We start from the raw sequence: 18,545 nt of genomic DNA on the forward strand, positions 1-18,545 counted from the left end.
AGAGATCTCAACCCACAGGTTGAGAACCACTGTATGAAAGGAAGGTAGCAATAAAATGTCTCATAATGACATTATGCTGTACTCATGGATCAGCCATCATCAGAGAAGCTTCCTTCTGCAACAGACCGGAACAAATACATATTCAAAACCAGACAGTCTGTACAGAATGAGAGATATTGGAACATTCAGTGCTAATTGTGATGTCTCTATCAAACCCTTCCCCTTAGGGTTCAGGGATCTTTGCTTGAAGATGAGGCAGAAAAAGTGTAGGAGTCAGAGGGGATTGAGGACACCAAGAAAACAAGGCCCTCTAAACATAATTGGACTGATGTACATGTGAACTCACAGACATTATGGCAGCAAATGTAAGGTCTGCATGAGTCTGCAACTAGATGCGGTCCTAGAGCCTCCATCCCCAACCAGAAGCTGGCTCCAATTGATAACCACTTGCCAAAACAAACTCAGTGGCATCTTTGGAGGTTCTTTGTCTCATAATGTTGGGTTAAGGCAGTTTATTATTTTTAACACCTTACAGGTCCTTTGTATATAAATATTATGGCTTCTGGTTTTATATTTTCATGGGAGACCTGTGTGTGTGAACCTATGTATTTCCTGTGCTTTTCTGTTGTTGTTGCTTTGTTTGTTACCTGTTTGTTTTGTTCTATTCCCACTTGTCTGTTTTTGTACTATTTTACTAGTGTTCCTTAGATGCCTACTTGTTTTCTAATAAGACAGGGAGATAGAAGAGGTGGGTAGGAACTGGGAAGAGTTGGGGGACAAGAATCCATAATCAGGATGTATACTGTATAAAAAAAATATATTTTCAATAAGAGGGGAAAAAAGCAGTGCCTCACTGAACTTTGACTAAAAGGGATATTGAACATGTTGGTAAGTACATGGAAAAAGGACTGCTTATATACTGTTGATCAGACTATAAAGTACTCTGGCCTTTTAGGAGGCAATATGGAAGTTCCTGCAAAGTTAAAAAGAAGTAGCATATGATCTGGTTTTACTCCTCCTGGGTATATACTCAAAGCCAGCATGCAATACTACTAATTATGGCACTATTTACAATAGCCAAGTTATGGAAACACTTTAGATGCCTATCCATAGATATGTGGATAAAGAAAATGGAGTATTTCACATACATTGGAGTACAGTTCAGTCATAAAGGATATAATTATGAGATTTGTACAGAAGTGGACAGAAGTGTCCATCATCATGGTAATTTTAATAAGCCAGACTCAGAAAGTGAAACAACTCCTATTTTATTTCAAGTAGAATCTAGATATGTTTTTTTAAAGACATGGAAATAGAAGGGAACATTTTGGTGGCGGGACCAATAGGAGGAGGGAAAAAGAAAAGTGTAGGTAATAGGAAGTGAATATAACTGAAGTATATTATATATTTGTATGGAAATGTTTTGTTTCTTTTTTTTTTTTAAAGACAGGAAGAGAGAGGGAGGGAGAATGAGAGAACATAATGTTGAGTATGTAGGTGGGGAGAATCTGGGAGGAGTTGGAGAAGAGGAAAAATATGATCAAAACACATTACAGGAAAAACATTTATAAAAAAAAGAAAAACCATAATCCCATTAACTTTTACATTACATAAAGTTGTTTCATAGCTTTTATCTGAGTATACTGCATATATTCCAACTTTTTGAACTTTTTCTTATTAAATGGCTATGTATTTGTTATATGTAATACAGGTTTTACTATATTGCTGAATAGTATTTCATTTTATATGAGATGACAGCTTTTAAAGAGATGTCTATTTTACTGTGCACTAAATGCCATTGTATCTCCAGGTAATTTCTCATCATTTTTAATTTTTCATTTCTGGTATCTACATATCTATTATAGTTGTTGCTTATTTGAATGAAATATCTAGGTTGCTGAATTATTAATCTATATTTCTACTACTGCAGAATATTTTTCATTTTGATATAGGCTCTCCTTAAGTTACCCAAGTGAGCCTTGCACTCTCAATCCTTCTGTGTGAGTCTCCCAGAACAGCTGAATAGCTGGGATGGTGGGCACATACTACAGGCTTGCTTCTCACTCCTGGATATAGCTATTGTGTTCCAACAATAATTGCTTTCTTGACTAATCATTTTCTTGTTTAATATGTTTAAGAGATTTTGTTTCAATGCCTAACTTTGTTCATGTTAGCTAATTAAAAATTTGTACAAAACACCTACGTGTGAATACAGCATTAAAGTGAAAAATAATACCTGATATTAAAAAGGTTTTCTCTCAACTCAGTCACTCTCTCTGGTAGTCTAGCATCTAGCAAATGAAAGGCAGCATTTTAGAGACTGGGTATTTAGTAGTGAATTCAAAGAAATACCTTGGTTGTTATGGAATGTAAAATCCAAATACAGAGTCTGATAAGATGACAATATACCCAAAATGTAGCACACACCTTTAATCCCATCACTTTTGAGGCAGAGAGAGGGCAGTCTCTGAGTTCCAGGCCTGCCAGGGCTACACAGTGAGACCCTGTCTCAAAAAAAAAAATAGTATGGAGAGAAATAGTAGGATATGACAATACAAAAAGGTTATCAATTTGAAAAAGAGTAAAAATGTGTAAGAGATAACTTGAAGGGAAGAACGGAAAGGGCAGAATAATGTAATCATAATCTTAAAAATTAAAATTTTGAAGAAAAATTTCTACTCTGGTTCTTGAAGAAGACCCTGTGTAAACAGGTTACTAGCACTGCAGAGAAGGTCAAGACATCTAAAGAAAATCTAAAAAAAGGAGAAATCAGTAATAACATCTAGTAATAAATTAGACATAGCTTTGGAGCCATTTTAAAATTCCAGGATTTTACTTGAAGAGATTAAGACATAGTTCTGAGCAGAACACTGACAGGATAAGACTTTTAATTTTAAAACACTTCCTGTGGTCGCAGGTGTGAAGATTATTTTATGGGGTTTGAGGGATGTAGCTTGGAATTTCAGTGGTAGAGTCCTTGACTGACAGGAACAATGGTGATGGGTTTGATTCCTAGCCCTGGGGGAGGAGGGACTAAACTAAACAAAACCATTATGGGAACAGAGTCAAAACAAAAAGGCCAAATGGAAGCTTATTTGCAGTAAGTGAGGTAAGATAAGGATGGCCTGGGTGGAGATAGGTACATTAGTGGTGGTAAGAAGTACCCGGAATCTAAGTATCTTTTAAAGATTCTAAATACCTTTGAAAGACTTTTCAAGGGTGAGATGTAGTGTATGAAACAAGAGGTTAACCATAATGCCATTCTAAGGCTGTTTGTTTTATCTGAATGACAGAAAATGTCTTACCAGGAGCACTGTACTGGACTTTAGCACATAAGGAGCTCTGTTTCAAGCTTGATTTATTTTCCTTGGTCATCCAAGTAAAAGCAATAAAGCAGTTGAAAACAGGAGTCTTCTGTTCAGCTATACAGGCTAGGCTAGAGTTATCCACCACCATGCAAATAAAGCTAGAAGACTAGTTGAACTCACTTCTGGAGTCAATGTAGGTCAGAAATCACAAAAGGAAACTATGGCAGTCAAAAGAACTTATCTTGGGCAGTGGTGAAAGTAATTTCCTAAAAGCAAAATCAACAAAGTGTTTGAAGGAAGGGGTAATGAGCCCTAACAAATGCTATTGGTGGTTTTAATAAAATGTGAATCAAGAAAGGAAGATTTGGGGCTGGAGAGATAGCTTAGTAGTTAAGAGCACTGTCTCCTCTTCCTAAAGATCCGGGTTCAATTCCCAACACCCACATAGCCGCTCACGAGTGTCTGTAACTCCAGTTCCAAAGGATTTGAAACCTTCATGCTAATGCACATAAAAAATAAATAAAAAAAGGAAAGGATTGTCTTTCTGCTTATGAGACCTGAGGCCCCTGAAGAGAATGATACCCCAACCAAGGACAATGCATGGAGAGGGCCTAAGACCCCTGTTCAGATATAGCCCGTAGATTCAGTCTCCAAGTGTGTTTTCTAGTAAGGGGAACAGGGGCTTTTTCTGGCATAAACTCAGTAGCAGGCTCTCTGATCACCTCCACCTTGCCAGGCCACAGTAGAAGACAATGTAAGTAGTCCTGATGAGACCTGATAGGCTAGGGTCAGATAGAAGGGGAGGAGGACTATCCGAGGGGTACAGGGAAGAAGGGGGGTGGGATTGGGAGGATACAAGGGAGGGGGGGACACAGCCAGGATACAAACTGAATAAATTTTAATAAATGATAATAATAAATAAACTCCAAAAATAGAAAATAAAGGAGTACGTTGAAAAAATATGAAAGGAGGCTTGGAATGAGGTAAAAACGTTTTTGGTTTCTACTCAGGTAGAGGTATAAGTGTAAACAAACAACAAAACAAAAAAAACTGAAATGGGGGAACTGAAGTTAATAAAAATAGGAGGCTATTTCAAAGGGTTTTGCAAGTAATGAAAAAGGTAGGGGGGACAGGAAAGGTACTGGGGACAGAGCCTGTTGGTCAACTGTTTATCTAGTACCAAAACCAAATAAATACACACCTCTCCCCACCAAAAAACTCCTTACACAAACAGTAGCAAAAACATGATAGCATCAAGAAGCAGAAAAGACTTTCATACAAGAGCTTTGAAAGATTTAAGGATGATTACACGTTAACACAATTTATTCAGCACACAGGAGAAAACTGATAATGTAAAACAGAATGTTACATGAGTAGTAATACTTGGAGGAACAGACATCAGCAAAAGAACATACTCCCTTTGATTCTTAGAACCATGGCAAGCGCATATATTTTTAGAGGAGGAAAGGACAGTCTATGGCAACTGAGGCTGCTATCTATACTGATCAAATATTTCTCAATGAACCTGAAAGCAAGAGCATCAGTCAAGATTGAGAAAGCGGATCTTGACATTTACAAAGAAAGAAGACATGATACGGTCACTGAAGTTAATGTAAGAATAAGTGAATTAAGGACATATATTCTAACCTATCATCACATCATAGTGACTCCCTGAAGTCATTTCACATCTAATAATTTGGAAAGATGTATAAAAGAACTTTAAAACACTCTTATGCAGCCTTTTTTTTTTTTTCTAAAATCAATCCTAAGGATACAATTAGAAAACGCCACAAAAATTTATATGCAGGAATAAGGTATTTAAAGTACCCAAAGTATTAGGACTGGAGATATAGTTCAGTTGCTGAGTACTTGCTAGTATGTGTAAGACCTAGATACAACAAGCAAAGAAAGTACAAAACAGCCATTACTTACATATTCAAAGACAGAGGAATAATTGAGTAAATTATATCCACATGACAGAATAATGTTTCATTAATATAAAAAGGATTGCAGATATTGCAGATAATTTACTAATGCCATTGGGGGCAACCTCAAATTTTAATAACAATAGGGATACATAAGCCATTTTTTCATCTCCTCCAAGTACTAACAGCAGAATTCTTTTTGTGTGTCAGGTACTAATAAAATACTTAGCAATAAATGATCGCTACAGGTGGAAGGAAACAAAAGAGTAAGCAAAGCATGTACCTTAATGAAAATAAAATGGATGATATTATGGGGCAAGAGGGTAGACTAAAGTACTTTCAGGTAAGTAGTTAGGAACAATCACTTGAAAATAAATGCTGTATAAAATGAATGAAGGACTAGAAGGAACCATCCCTACAAATACATAAGGGAAAACAAATCTGTGTAGGAAAAGGACATAAGTAATAAAACCTAAAGAAAAGGCTGAACTATATGTGCTGAGGTTTTGGACCACATTAAGGAGACGAAGCTGGGAATGTAGCCAGAGTAGAACAGAGAGGACCTTGCAAGACTGTAGGTTTTACATTAAATGTGCTGTGAGGCCACTTGGAAGCTTTAAACTAGGGGCTCTCACCCAGTGGGCCATGACCTCTTTTGGGGATTGAATGATCCTTTCACAGGTGATGCATATCAGATATTTACATTATGATTCATACTAGTAGCAAAATTACAGTTATGAAGTAGCAACAAAATAATTTTATGGCTGGGGATCACCACAACATGAGGAACTGTATTAAAGTGTTGTAGCATTAGAAAGGTTGAGAAACACCGGTTTAAACAAAAGATAAACACAATCATAATATGCTGTTCAAATTGACCACTATGGCCACCCAGGGGAGAAACAGCTGAAGAGGACGATGGTAGATAGAGATAAACCAGCTGGGAGGTAGGGTAAGAAAGGTAGCAGCTGAGAGAGAAGATAAAAAATGATGCAGTCTGGTTTAGGGTAAGAGTGGTAGAAGTGGTAAGACCTAATTTCAGGATCTATTTTGAATACAGACTTGTGGAAAACAAGCCGAAAAACATTAAGTAACAAAGACTCTCAGGCTTCTGGTTTGCATAAAAAGCATGAGTTCTTCTTTACTGAAATAAAAATAAGGGCTCAGAACCAAGTAATGTTTTTCTGTATCCAGAAAGCTGAAATCAAGCATTTAATTAGGAAAATATTAAATTTTCCTAAATAAATAGTAAAGTGCATTAAGTAGAAGTGATACAATCATAGGCAAATATACAAGTCTGGAGCAGAAGGCAGAATTGTATGCAAGGAAGACACATAACTTCAAATTCTTTCCTCTCACTCATACCTGAACCTGGTGTAACCAGGACTTCACCTCTGCTCTTACTAAAATCATTGCTGTCTTTCCGCTGCTCATATCCAACAAATCATTTTGAATTATCTTCTATCTTTTGCCTGTCGACCTTTTTCCCTTGATTTCCTCCCGTCTCTTTCAGTCCTGGATCTTCCCTAATTATTCCTTTCCAATCTTTGCTGCTTTTTCATTTATCTCCTCTCTCCTATCCCATTGCATTCCCCAGATCATTTTAGTTGGCCTTGTATGGTCCTCACTGTTTACTCTCTCCCACATATGCCCATGGTTCTAGCACTAAGTCTAATCGTATCTGTTACCTCCAAATGAAATCTACTTCTTAGATTCCTAGAAAAAAAATGTATTTCTTATTAGGCCACTACAACAAGTAACATATCTCACTTAGCATATCAAAAGCTCAACATTCTCTCAAACAACCTAATAAAATTTTGGTATTTTTACACTGAAACAAAAGCCACCACCCCCTTCTACCCATCTGCCCAAGCTGGAACTCAGAGTCATTCTTGATGACTTCCTCTTTCCCTCCCTAACCACTCATCAAAATCAGATTCTACCACATCAACAGCTTTTTGTTTTAAAAAACTTTAATTTTTATTAGTGCTTTGCGGCATGCATGTCTATATACCCCTTATATGCCTGGTACCCACAGAGCCTAAAAGAGGACATTGGATCTCCAGGAACTGGAGTTACATAGCTGTGAACCAACGTGTGGGTGCTGAAAAGTAAACCTGCGGTCTTCTGGAAGAACAGCAAATACTTTTTTTTTGGCTTTTTCAAACAGGGTTTCTCTGCGTAGATCTGGCTGTCCTGGAACTCTTTTTGTAGACCAGATTTGCCTCGAACTCACAGAGATCCACCTGCAAAGTGTGCACAAAAGTGCTTTTCACTGCTGAACAATCTCTTCAGTCCCTCAACAATTTTTAATTGTTCACTCTGTCTTTGTTCCTATCACTACTTCCCTACCAAAGGCAACCCATTCTTTTTTGTTTTAACAATTACCATTCAAATTTGAACAAGAAACTTTTCCCTCCATCTGTCTGTATTATTTTGTTTCTGAAAACTTTTTTAAATTTGTAAAATTTTCATATATGTACACTATATTTATAATATTCTTTCTCCTTCCAGCTCCTCTGTGCCCTCCCCATTTCCTCTCAAATACATGACCTCTTTTTTACTCTTACCTATATAAATGAATACATTTATAAATACAATCTGCTCAGTCCATTTAGTGTTGTTTATGCGTATATATTGTTAGGGCTGACCATTTGATACTGGAAAACAACCAATAAGGATGCTAATTTCTCTGATTCTCTCTCTCTCTCAGCAGTTACTAACTGCCTGTAGCTCTTTATTTAGGGGGTGGGATAACTACCAGGAACTACATAACTATACCTACAGTACAGAAAATACTATGACTTATGCAGGAATTAATGCTGCATGGTTTTTTTTTTTTAGGTCATGTGCCTGCTCCTTTATGATAGTGCTCACTGTAAGAGGCCAGTTCCCACAGTCTAAAGAAGTTAGGCCATGCCATCTACCTTTGCATCTCTCTCTCTCTCTGGAACAGTTAATTAAGAAGTTCTTTTGTGAGATGGGCATGATGGTTCATTACTGCAATCCCAGAACTAGGGGAGGCAGAGTAAGGTTGATCTCTGTGAGATCAAGAGCAGACTGGTCTACAGAGTGAGTACAGGACAGCCAAGGCTACACAGAGAAACCCTGTCTTGGAAAAACAAAAACCTGAAAAACAAACAAAACCAGCTGACAAAAGAGAAGTTCTGTGATTTTGTCTGGGTAGGTTTACCCCTCCCAAGGACCTGGGTCCTATAATATCCTTACCATGTAAGCTATCCCAAACTAATGTTATATCAAATGGAATTCTTGTAAAAGTCAGACAGCCCCATTCACTGTAGGAAGTCTCTGAAAACTTTCATTTTTGAATGTCTTCCCACCTAGCATCCTGTCCACAAAAGCTTCTTCTCTTCTAAGTTCAGTTATCCTTTTACAAGAAATTTCTCCATCCGTAGGTTTTAAATGAAGGCTTTCTTTTTTCTTCAAGACCCTGTTTTTGTTTGTTTTTAAAGACAGGGTTGCTCTGTGTAGCCTTAGCTGTCCTTGACTCCCTTTGTAGAGCTGGCTGACCTAGAACTCACAGAGATCTGCCTGCCTCTGCCTCCGCTAGTGCTGGGATTACAGGCATATGCCACCACACTCAGCTGAGGCCTTGTCTTTAATGTGCTATACTGTTCCTTTCTTGTGTTTTCCTCCCTTAAGGTCTGATCAAGGCTCAAAGACCCTCACTCTCAAAAAAGCTAATTCCTAAAGGGCAAATGTGTGTCAGTTGCTTTCCTGAACCAACAACTATGGTGTTCCTTTTTCTTTATCTTAATTTCCTATAAAATTTCATTTACAAAAAGATTGCAAGATGGATCTAAACTGCAGAGCAGAGTATGCTGATTCTGCTATGACACATTTGTGCCTTAACAAATAAAATGGAAAAGAGATATAAAATGATTCCTGACTCATTTTCGTACTTCCACATACATGTATACCTGTGTGTGCGCACATACACACTCAAACACACCTACAACCATGTAAAAACATACATACAAAATTAATAAACTGTAATTAATATATAAAAATAAAAATTTAATTAAAAAACATACATGCATAGAACACACACATATACACAAATAAAAAAAGAAAGAAAAGTTCCCAATTTTAATCTACCTAAAACATTTTTACACCCATCAGAATGGCTAAGATCAAAAAGTCAAGTGACAACACATGCTGGAGAGGTTGTGGAGAAGCCAGAACCCTCCTCCATCGCTGGTGGGAATGTAACCTTGTAGAACCAGTTTGGAAATCAATCTGGTGCTTTCTCAGAAAATTAAGAATAGTGTTTCCCCAGGATCCAGCTACACCACTCCTAGGCATATATCCAAAAGATGTTCAAGTACACAACAAGGACATTTGCTCAACCATGTTCATAGCAGATTTATTCGTAATAGCTAGAACCTGGAAACAACCCAGATGTTCCTCAGTGGAGGAAAAGATACAGAAATTGTAGTACTTTTAAACAATGGAATACTACTCAGCAATTAAAAACAAGATAATCATGAATTTTGCAGACAAATGGTGGGATCTAGAAAAGATCATCCTGAGTGAGGTATCCCAGAAGCAGAAAGACACACATGGTATATACTCACTTATAATTGGATACTAGACTATAAGATAGGATAAACATACTAAAATCTGTACACCTAAAGAAGATAAACAAGAAAGAAGACCAGGGGTAAGATGATCAATCCTTACATAGAAAGACAAATGGGAATGGCATTGGACATAGGAGAAAACAAGTAACAGGACAGGAGCCTACCACAGAGGGCCTCTGAAAGACTCTACCTGGCAGTGCATCAAAGCAGATCCTGAGACTCATAACCAAACCGTGGGCAGAGAACAGGGAGTCCTATGAAAGAAGGGGGAGTTAGTATGACCTGGAGAGGACAGGAGCTCCACAAGGACCAAATATATCTGGGTACAGGGGTCTTTTCTGAGACGGATTCTTCCAACCAAGGATCATGCATGGATATAACCTAGAGTCCCTGCTCGGATATATCCCATGGCAGCTCAGTGTCCAAGTTGGTTCCCTAGTTGGGGGAACGGGGATTGTCCCTGACATGAACTCAAAGGCAGCTGGCTCTTTGACCTCCTCCCCAGCTCCCAAAGGAGGAACAGCCTTGCTAGGCTACAGAGGAGGACACTGCAGCCAGTCCTGAAGAGACCTGATAAACTGGGGTTGATGGAAGGGGAGAAGGACCTCCTCCATTAGTGGACTTAGAGAGGGGCAGGGAGGAGACAAGGGAGGGAGAGTGGGATTGGGGGTGAATGAGGGAGGGGGCTACAGCTGGGATACAAAGTAAATAAACTGTAACTAATATAAAAAATAAAAATTTAATTAAAAATGATGAAGTCTAAAAATAAAATAAATTAGCACAAAGAACTTATGTTGAATTTTCCATGGAAAATCATTTTAACACATTTTCATTGTAAAAAAAAATGCAAACAATGGATTGGGGCAAACCTGGAATATAAACAAAGAAGGAATAGAAAACTAAGGAAGGAGTATGGGACCAGAAGTTATATGAAAATAAAAGGTAAACTGTGAAGAAATTTCTGAAGGAAGAACGTAGTTACAATGTACTAAATAAAAGCTCAAGAAATATTTCTCCCTGTCAGCCAATTGTCAGCATGAAACATTAGGATGATATAAGGATAGAATATTTTACACAATTAATATGTTTATGCTTGCTTGAAACTTGATACCTTAAAGTATCATGGTTTATTGTTATTAAAATCCTCAGCGTATAAAAACACTTTATCCAAAAATCTATTCGGGGTTTCTCTCTTCTTGTTAAGAGTTGTACACTTATTTTAAAATAAAGATTGACATAAAACACCACTGTGTGCACAAGGAATTCAGATACAGTAATTGGTACACATTCATTACACATAATGATGATGGTTCTCAAGATATTTTCAAACAAGTATATCATGTATTTTGACCATATTCATGTCCCACCTTCTTTCATCCTCATTCACTGTTTAAACAAATCCACATAGGTGTTTCCACTTTCTCTAAGTTTATTTTTCTATTATAATTCTCTTAAGTAAGAAAGGACAAAATGTCCCCCAAATCACTCAGTTTAAGAATGAGACATGCACTTATGAAGTAGCTGAATATCTGAACACAACATTAAAAAATTAATGTATAACCACATGGTAGCCTCAGCCCTGATGCCTGAAGAACTTCTACAGTCCCACTCTCACATACTTCCCCAGGTAGCAACCACAACCCCTGCTCTCACCCTGGCATGATAACCTAAATTTGTTAGAGGATACTGTAGGGATACACTTGAACATACAGGTACAAGAAAGTTCTATTTGCATAGAACTCTCAAAGTGCAAGAATAATAATACCAAAAATTAGAAACAATTTAGGTGTCCATCAACAAATGAATAGATAAAGAAAATATAGTCTAGGTACAGAATGCAAACTTATTTTTGTTGTTTTAGTTTAGTTTTGTTTATTTTTTTATCTTGTCCCTTTAATTTAACACTCTTTTTTAAAATTATACTTTATTTACTTTGTATCCCCCCTCTAGTTTCCTACCTCCTCCCCTCCCAATCCTTCCTTTCCTCCCCCTTCTCCTTGAGACAGTTTCTCCATGTAACAACCCTGGTTGTGCTAGAACCTGCTTTTTAAACTAGGTTGGCCTCAAACTCACAGAAATCTGCTGGGATTAAAGGTCTGTGCCACCACACTAGGCCTTACACAATGGAATCTTACCTCTTAAAAAAAGGCTCTCCCTCAGCCAAGGAAGATACCCAAAGGAAAGAAGGCCAAGAGGAAGGAAGTGCCCCATCTCTACCTTCATGAAACAACAGGAGGCAAAAAAGGTGGTGAATCCTCTGAGAAAAGGCCTAAGAACTTCAGCACTGTGCAAGAAATTCAACCCAAGAAATCTCACTCATTTTCTCAAATGGCCTTATTACCTCAGGCTACAAAGGCAAAGTGCCATCCTCTATAAGCAGCTCAAAGTGCTTCCTGCCATTAAGCAGTTTACCTAGGCCCTGAACCAGCAAACAGCTACCCAGCTGCATAAGCTTGCCCATAGTACATGCCAGAGACAAAGCAGGAGAAGCAAAGGGTGCTGGCCCATCCTGAGAAGAAAGCTGCTGGGAAAGAAAATGTCCCAACTAAGGGATCACCTGTCCTTTGAGCTTCGTCAAAACAGTTACCAACTGGTGGAGAACAATAAGGCTTAGCTGGTGGTGACCTGCTTGCCCTATGTTACAAGATGGGGGACCTCTACAGCATCATCAAGGGGAAGACAAAGCTGGGATAGCTAGTCCAAAGGAAGACAATAGTCCAAAGGAAGACATGCACTTCTGTTGACTTCTCACGTGTTAACTCAGAAGACAAAGGTGCTTTGGATAAGCTGGTGGAAGCTATTATGTCCAATGACAAGGACAGATAAGATGAGAACCACTGCAAATGGGGAGGCAAAGTCCTGGGACCTAAATTTTAGTTCTAAATCCATGGCTCCTACTATAAAGCTAAAAAAGGAATACAAAGGTCAAAGAATTAGCCACTAAACTGAGTTAAATATATACTGCTAAGTTTTCTGCACAAAAATACAATTTTAAAACTATCCTTTAAACAACTAAAAAGAGGACCTAGACCCCTGCTCAGAGGTAGACGATAGGCAGCTCAGTCTGTATGTGGATTACTGAGTAACAGCAAGGGCTGCCTCTACCATGAACTCAGTTGCCTGCTCTTTGATCACCTCCCCTAGCGATACAGGTCACAGAGGAAGAGGATCCGGGCAGGCCTGATGAGACTTGATAAGCTAAGGGTCAGAGCGCAGGGGAGGAGAATTCCCAGTTTCAGCGGACTAGAGGAAGGGGATGGGAGAAAGAAGGAGAGAGGGTGAGACCAGGAGGAGGAACCAGGAGGAGATGAGAAAGGGGGCTAAAATTGAGATATAAAATGAATAAATTATAAAAAAATAAAGAAAATTTTGAAAAATGTGATAAAAAAACCTAAAAACAAATCTAGTTGTTATGTTCTCAATAAGCAGGCTGCAGTTCCCCTAACCACAAGGGTTAAGTATACAAGAAGATATTAGGGAAGAGAGAAGGAGCTCCTTGGGAAGGGGAAATAATATAGAAAGTCATGGAAGAGCAGTGTGTTTTGTGCTCAGGGTGGAACAAGATAATTAAATGGGAAGGGGAATGAGAGGATCGTAAGTGAGGGAATGTGAGGGATGGATGGCTAAAAGTCATTTGAGGGGTCATATGAAAACCCACTACAATAAATGAATAAAGTAGGAGACAAAGCCCCAACTAGACATCCCTCCGTACCAAATAAAACCTCCAGTGCCAGAAATGGATTATATCTAATTGAATTGTTGGCTAAAGGAACCCCATGAAACGTCCCTTCCCCCCGCCCCAAATCCCAGGCTAGTGCCAAGGCTATTAGTTGCTCTCTACAAACTTACTGTAAGGCTCTATTGCTAAAGACAACAGTTAGATAACTCATGGAACAAGCTGGTACCGACCTAGAGACTTCAATCCTACTGACTAGCAATTATGGTACTGAAAAGTACTCTGCATGCAACAATAGGAACAAGGTAAACTCCAATCCAGCTATAAACCCTGCGATCTACAATGGTGACCTGCCTGCAGGATACACTGGTAGAGTAGTGGTACAAAATTTGTGGAAATAACTAACCACTTGTAGATTGGATTTAAGGCCCAGTCTGTGAGACGGAATCCTTATCCAACCCTGCCTGGGGTTGGTGAGGTGGCAAGAACTTGAGACTTGATAGGCCAGGAACACAGTGGAATTCCAAATACTATGTTCAGCTAAATGAACCCATCAATAAAATGACTTCTAATGACATTCTGATATACTCATAAATTGGTGATTCAATAATCCATCATCAGAGAAGTTTCTTCTTTCAGGAAGTAGATAAGGACAAATACAGAGACCCACAACTGGGCAATGTTCATAAAGTGAGAGACCTTTGAAAACATAGCCCTACATGGGATGTCTTCATCAAATCTCTCCACTCAAGGTTCAAAGAACCCTGTGGAAGGGGAAGCAGAAAAATTATAAGAGCCAGAGGGTATGAATATACTAAGGAAACAAGGCCTTCCAGACACAACAGAACTGATGGAGCACATATGAACTAACAGAGACTATGACAGCATGCATAAGGCCTGTACAGAATCAAGCCAGACTAGGTCCCAGCACTGAGAGGGTGTGAAAAGTAGATATGATTTCCCATCCCTAACCAAGAAGATATCTTTAATTGAAAAAACTTGAAAAGGAAAAATTTGCTTGCCTCAGTGGAGTCTCACTGGGTATATAAAACACTTAAGGGTAGGTCTTCTGCCTAATAGTAGATGGCCAATAGAAGTTATTTCTGTAATTTTTTTGTCTCATATTGCTTTATTTGGGCATTTCTTTTACTTATATATTATAGTCTGATTTTTCTTATTGGTAGCATGTGTATAAGTTTTTGTGCTAATCTTTTTAATTACCATGTTTTTTTTTTTTAATTTGCCTGTTTGTTTTCTAAAGAGTGTGAAAAAGCATGTGTGGAAGTGGATGGATGGATGGATGGATGGATGGGAAGAACTGGTAGCTGGGAAACCATGATCAGAATATATTACATAAACATCATTTTTCATCAACGAAATAAATAAAAAAATGGGAACCCTAAAATACAGGGCCCTCAGAAGAAACAAAAATGGCTAAGTAATATATTTTTTTTTAATGTTCAACATCCTTAGCTATCACAGAAATGCAAATTAAAACTACTTTGAGATTTCATCTTACTGCAGTCAAAAGATGAAGAAAAAACAAAAGCAACAACAAAACACATAACATCAGATAATGCTATTAATTACTGGTAAGGATGCAAACTAGTATAGCCACTATGGAAATAAGCGTGGAGGTTCTTCAAAAAGCTAGCAATAGATATATCATATATTTCAGCCTTTCTACTCTTGGGTATACTCCCAAAGGATCTATATCTGACTGAGATACTTGCTCATCCATGTTCATTGCTACTCTATTGACAATGGCAAGTAAATAGAAATACCCTAAGCACCCATCAACTAATAAATACATAATGAAAATATCTAATACTCTTCATCTGTAAGGAATAATAAAATTATGAAGTTACAGGTAAATGGATAAAGCTGGAAATAATTATTCAGATGGAGGCAGCCCATACCCAGAAAGATAAAAGCCACATTTTCTATCTCATATATGGATGATATCTTTAAAATTTTGAATACATTTGTTTCTACCAGAGTACACACAGGAGTTAAGAAACTTGGAGGAGGAGGACAATGGAGGGGCTTTCAAAAGAAGGATGATAAAACGTAGGAGGTACGAAAGATAATGAACAATGGAGCAAGAAGGATAGGTTAGGGTGGTAGATAGGAGGGCAAGGTACAGGAGGGAGTACGGGGTAAGGAACACAAAAGACCTTTGGTGTGCTGCCTAGATTTATGCCAATTTGGCATATGTACATACGGGCATTACCAAATAGACTTGGTGGGCTTAAAGTGAAAGCTCAAGAAACTGAGAGAGAATAGTGGAAGGGATAGAGGAGGAATTTACAGGAAGGAATGGGAGTGAATTTAACCAAAACACATCATATGTTTGTATGGAATTCTCAAACAAGAAAAAAAACTTAAAAAAAAAACATGTAAATACACATGTACAAAACCTAACTAACATAACATACTTGAAAAAGGGAGTATTCACAATCACCATGTTATTGAATCAGGTTAGTATCCACCAACAGATGAAAAAGGAAAATTGTCACTTTACACACATGTACACACACAATGGAGTTTATTTAGCCACCAAATGGAGAATTAAATTTTGTTTGCAGGAAAATGGATAAAATTGAGGAGAATAATAGTAAGTGAAGTTAAGTCAGATGCAGAGTAAGGCTATTTTCTCTCATTCATAGATCCACAAATTTATACAGATACACAAATTCAAATATGCATATAGTGCATGAAAGTAGAAGTAAGAGTTCTGAGGGTAATGAACAGAGTTGGGGTCAATAAAAAGACCTATTGGACTAGTGTGGCATGAATATTGTCAAAATACATGATATGCCTATTTGAAAATGTCTGTGAAACCAATCATAATGAATATATACTAATAAAAACTGTTTTACTATGCCTGATTTTTTGTGCAAATAGGGCTATTTTATGTCAAACAACTAATTTCATTACAAAGAACTGGAATTCTAGTATATTCTAAGCACAAATCCCAATATAACAGATTACCAATAAAACCTTCAGAATTCTATGTCCAGAGCTTCTTTGTTAGGCAATATTTCACATCTGTTCTGACTTGCTGGAGAAATTAAGCTTTTCCCAATGTGACTCCACTGAAAAAGGACTCATGGAAGTGTGAACCTACATCTCACAGACTGCCCCACGTAGTGATTTTCTTTGCTGAGTCTGCTTTGAAACCTTTTACTATATCCCTGAAGAAAACTACCTATTGTGTCCTTTGATTCCGGCTAGTAAATACCAAAGCAGAATATGCATTAATTATATAGAATGTTTAGAAAACCTTAGAAAATACAGGCATTAAAATCAGCCCAAACCTAAATATTATTTTATTTATAGGCTACTCAATAGAATGAAATCACCTAAGGATAGGTTTTATTTGCAAGTAACTCAGAAATTACACAATTTTGTAGGTATCTTTACACATATAAATAACAAAAACATTTAAGTAAAGAAGGCATTATCAAGTATGTACAATAATGATTTGTCTAAAGAGAAAATGCATAATTAACTACTCTTCTATATTTATTGGTACTTATTTTGTGAATTAGAAAAGTAATAATATTAAAAGTAGTCTACCTTTTTTATCTTGGCCTTTTCAGCTTTTTCTTCCTTATCACACCTCTTGGCATTCCTATTAAGTTCTTTTGCAGCAAACTTCATGTTAAATAAGTGTTCTGAAAATATAGGTTAAGGCTAGCTAGTCAAAGTCATCTGTCCAGCATAAAGATCTGCCAACTTGATGTTAAAATAATTAAAAAATGATCAGCTAATATAATTTATGCCAACTAATCAGAATATCTCTGAGGAAAGAGAACAGACTATTTCTTTTAAACTTTCACCCATAATCAAGTTAGTAGAAGGTATAATATTAATTGCAAAAGAAGAATGAATACTCTGAAGAAACGGGGTTTTAGTTGAGTTTAACAGTAGTAATATTCCTTATTTCTGCAATGATGCTTTGAGAATAAAACATTATTAATGTCATGACATTGTTGCTAAGAAACAATAACATTTGTTATAAATGAGCACTAAAAATCATCAAGTGTCAAATTCACCAAGAGCAAGAAACAGTTGAATAACTGGCACAGTGACTGACATTACTGGAAGGCTCTGAAAAACTAACAATAGTTCTTATTGAGGGAAGCCAAAACAAAAATCTGGAAGGCAGAACTGAAGGAAATAGAGACCATCTCATCAAAGAACACTGTTTACTAGCTTGTTCTCCATGGCTTTCCCAGATTGTTTTCTTATACCACTTAGGGCTACCTGCTCAGGGGTGGCAATGCAAACAGTGGGCTGGGTCCTCCCACATCAATTATTAATCAACAAAATGCCTCAGAAACCTGCCTACAGATGTTCTTTCTTTCCAGATGACTAGCCTGTGTCAAGTTGACAGAAAGAAAAAAAAAGTTTCATTCCCAGGACACACTTTGAAAAGCCGAATGTGGGGCTGGTGAGATGGCTCTGAACACTGTCTGCTCTTCCAGAGTTCCCGAGTTCAATTCTGAGCAACCACATGGTAGCTAACAACCATCTATAGAGCAATCTAATGCCCTCTTCTGGCATGCAGGTATACATGCAGATAGAGCATTCACATACATTAATAAAGAAATTTAATAAAAATTATATGATTCTTAAAAAAAAAAAGCTGAGTGCGGTAGAATACATTTATAATCCCAGAACACTTATTGAAAGATGGGAAGACTAGAGTCCAGAAGTTCTTGGGCCACCTATTCTGAAATACACAGTGCAACAGTAAGAAAGATCTTGCCTTTACAATGTAGATGGAAGGAAGTGACTCTCAAACACTGACTTCTGACCTCTCTATCTGTACTATAGTGCAGACACAAATAATAAATGGAAAACAAATAAAACCCAACAAAAAGAAACAATTTTAAAATCATGATGGGGGCAGAGTGATGGCTCACCAGTTAAGAACTACTTGTTCTTGCAGCGAATTTGTGTTTGACTCACAGCACCCAGAGTGCCTCACAGCTGCCTGTAACTCCTACTCCAGGAGACCTGA

General features: G+C 37.5%; 1 protein-coding gene across 1 annotated transcript in view; it reads right to left on the minus strand.

The window, feature by feature from the left end:
* The window catches only part of LOC129665391 (charged multivesicular body protein 1B2), a 50,412-nt gene that overhangs the window by 24,068 nt on the left and 7,799 nt on the right, over positions 1-18,545 (minus strand). The window contains exon 2 of the mRNA XM_055592027.1: positions 17,096-17,193. Coding sequence (XP_055448002.1) covers positions 17,096-17,193 — 98 coding nt within the window. The remainder of the gene's footprint in view (positions 1-17,095; positions 17,194-18,545) is intronic.

Source organism: Psammomys obesus, unplaced genomic scaffold (assembly GCF_907164565.1).
Source record: "Psammomys obesus unplaced genomic scaffold, mPsaObe1.curated_primary_1811, whole genome shotgun sequence".
Classification (NCBI taxonomy): Eukaryota; Metazoa; Chordata; class Mammalia; order Rodentia; family Muridae; genus Psammomys; species Psammomys obesus.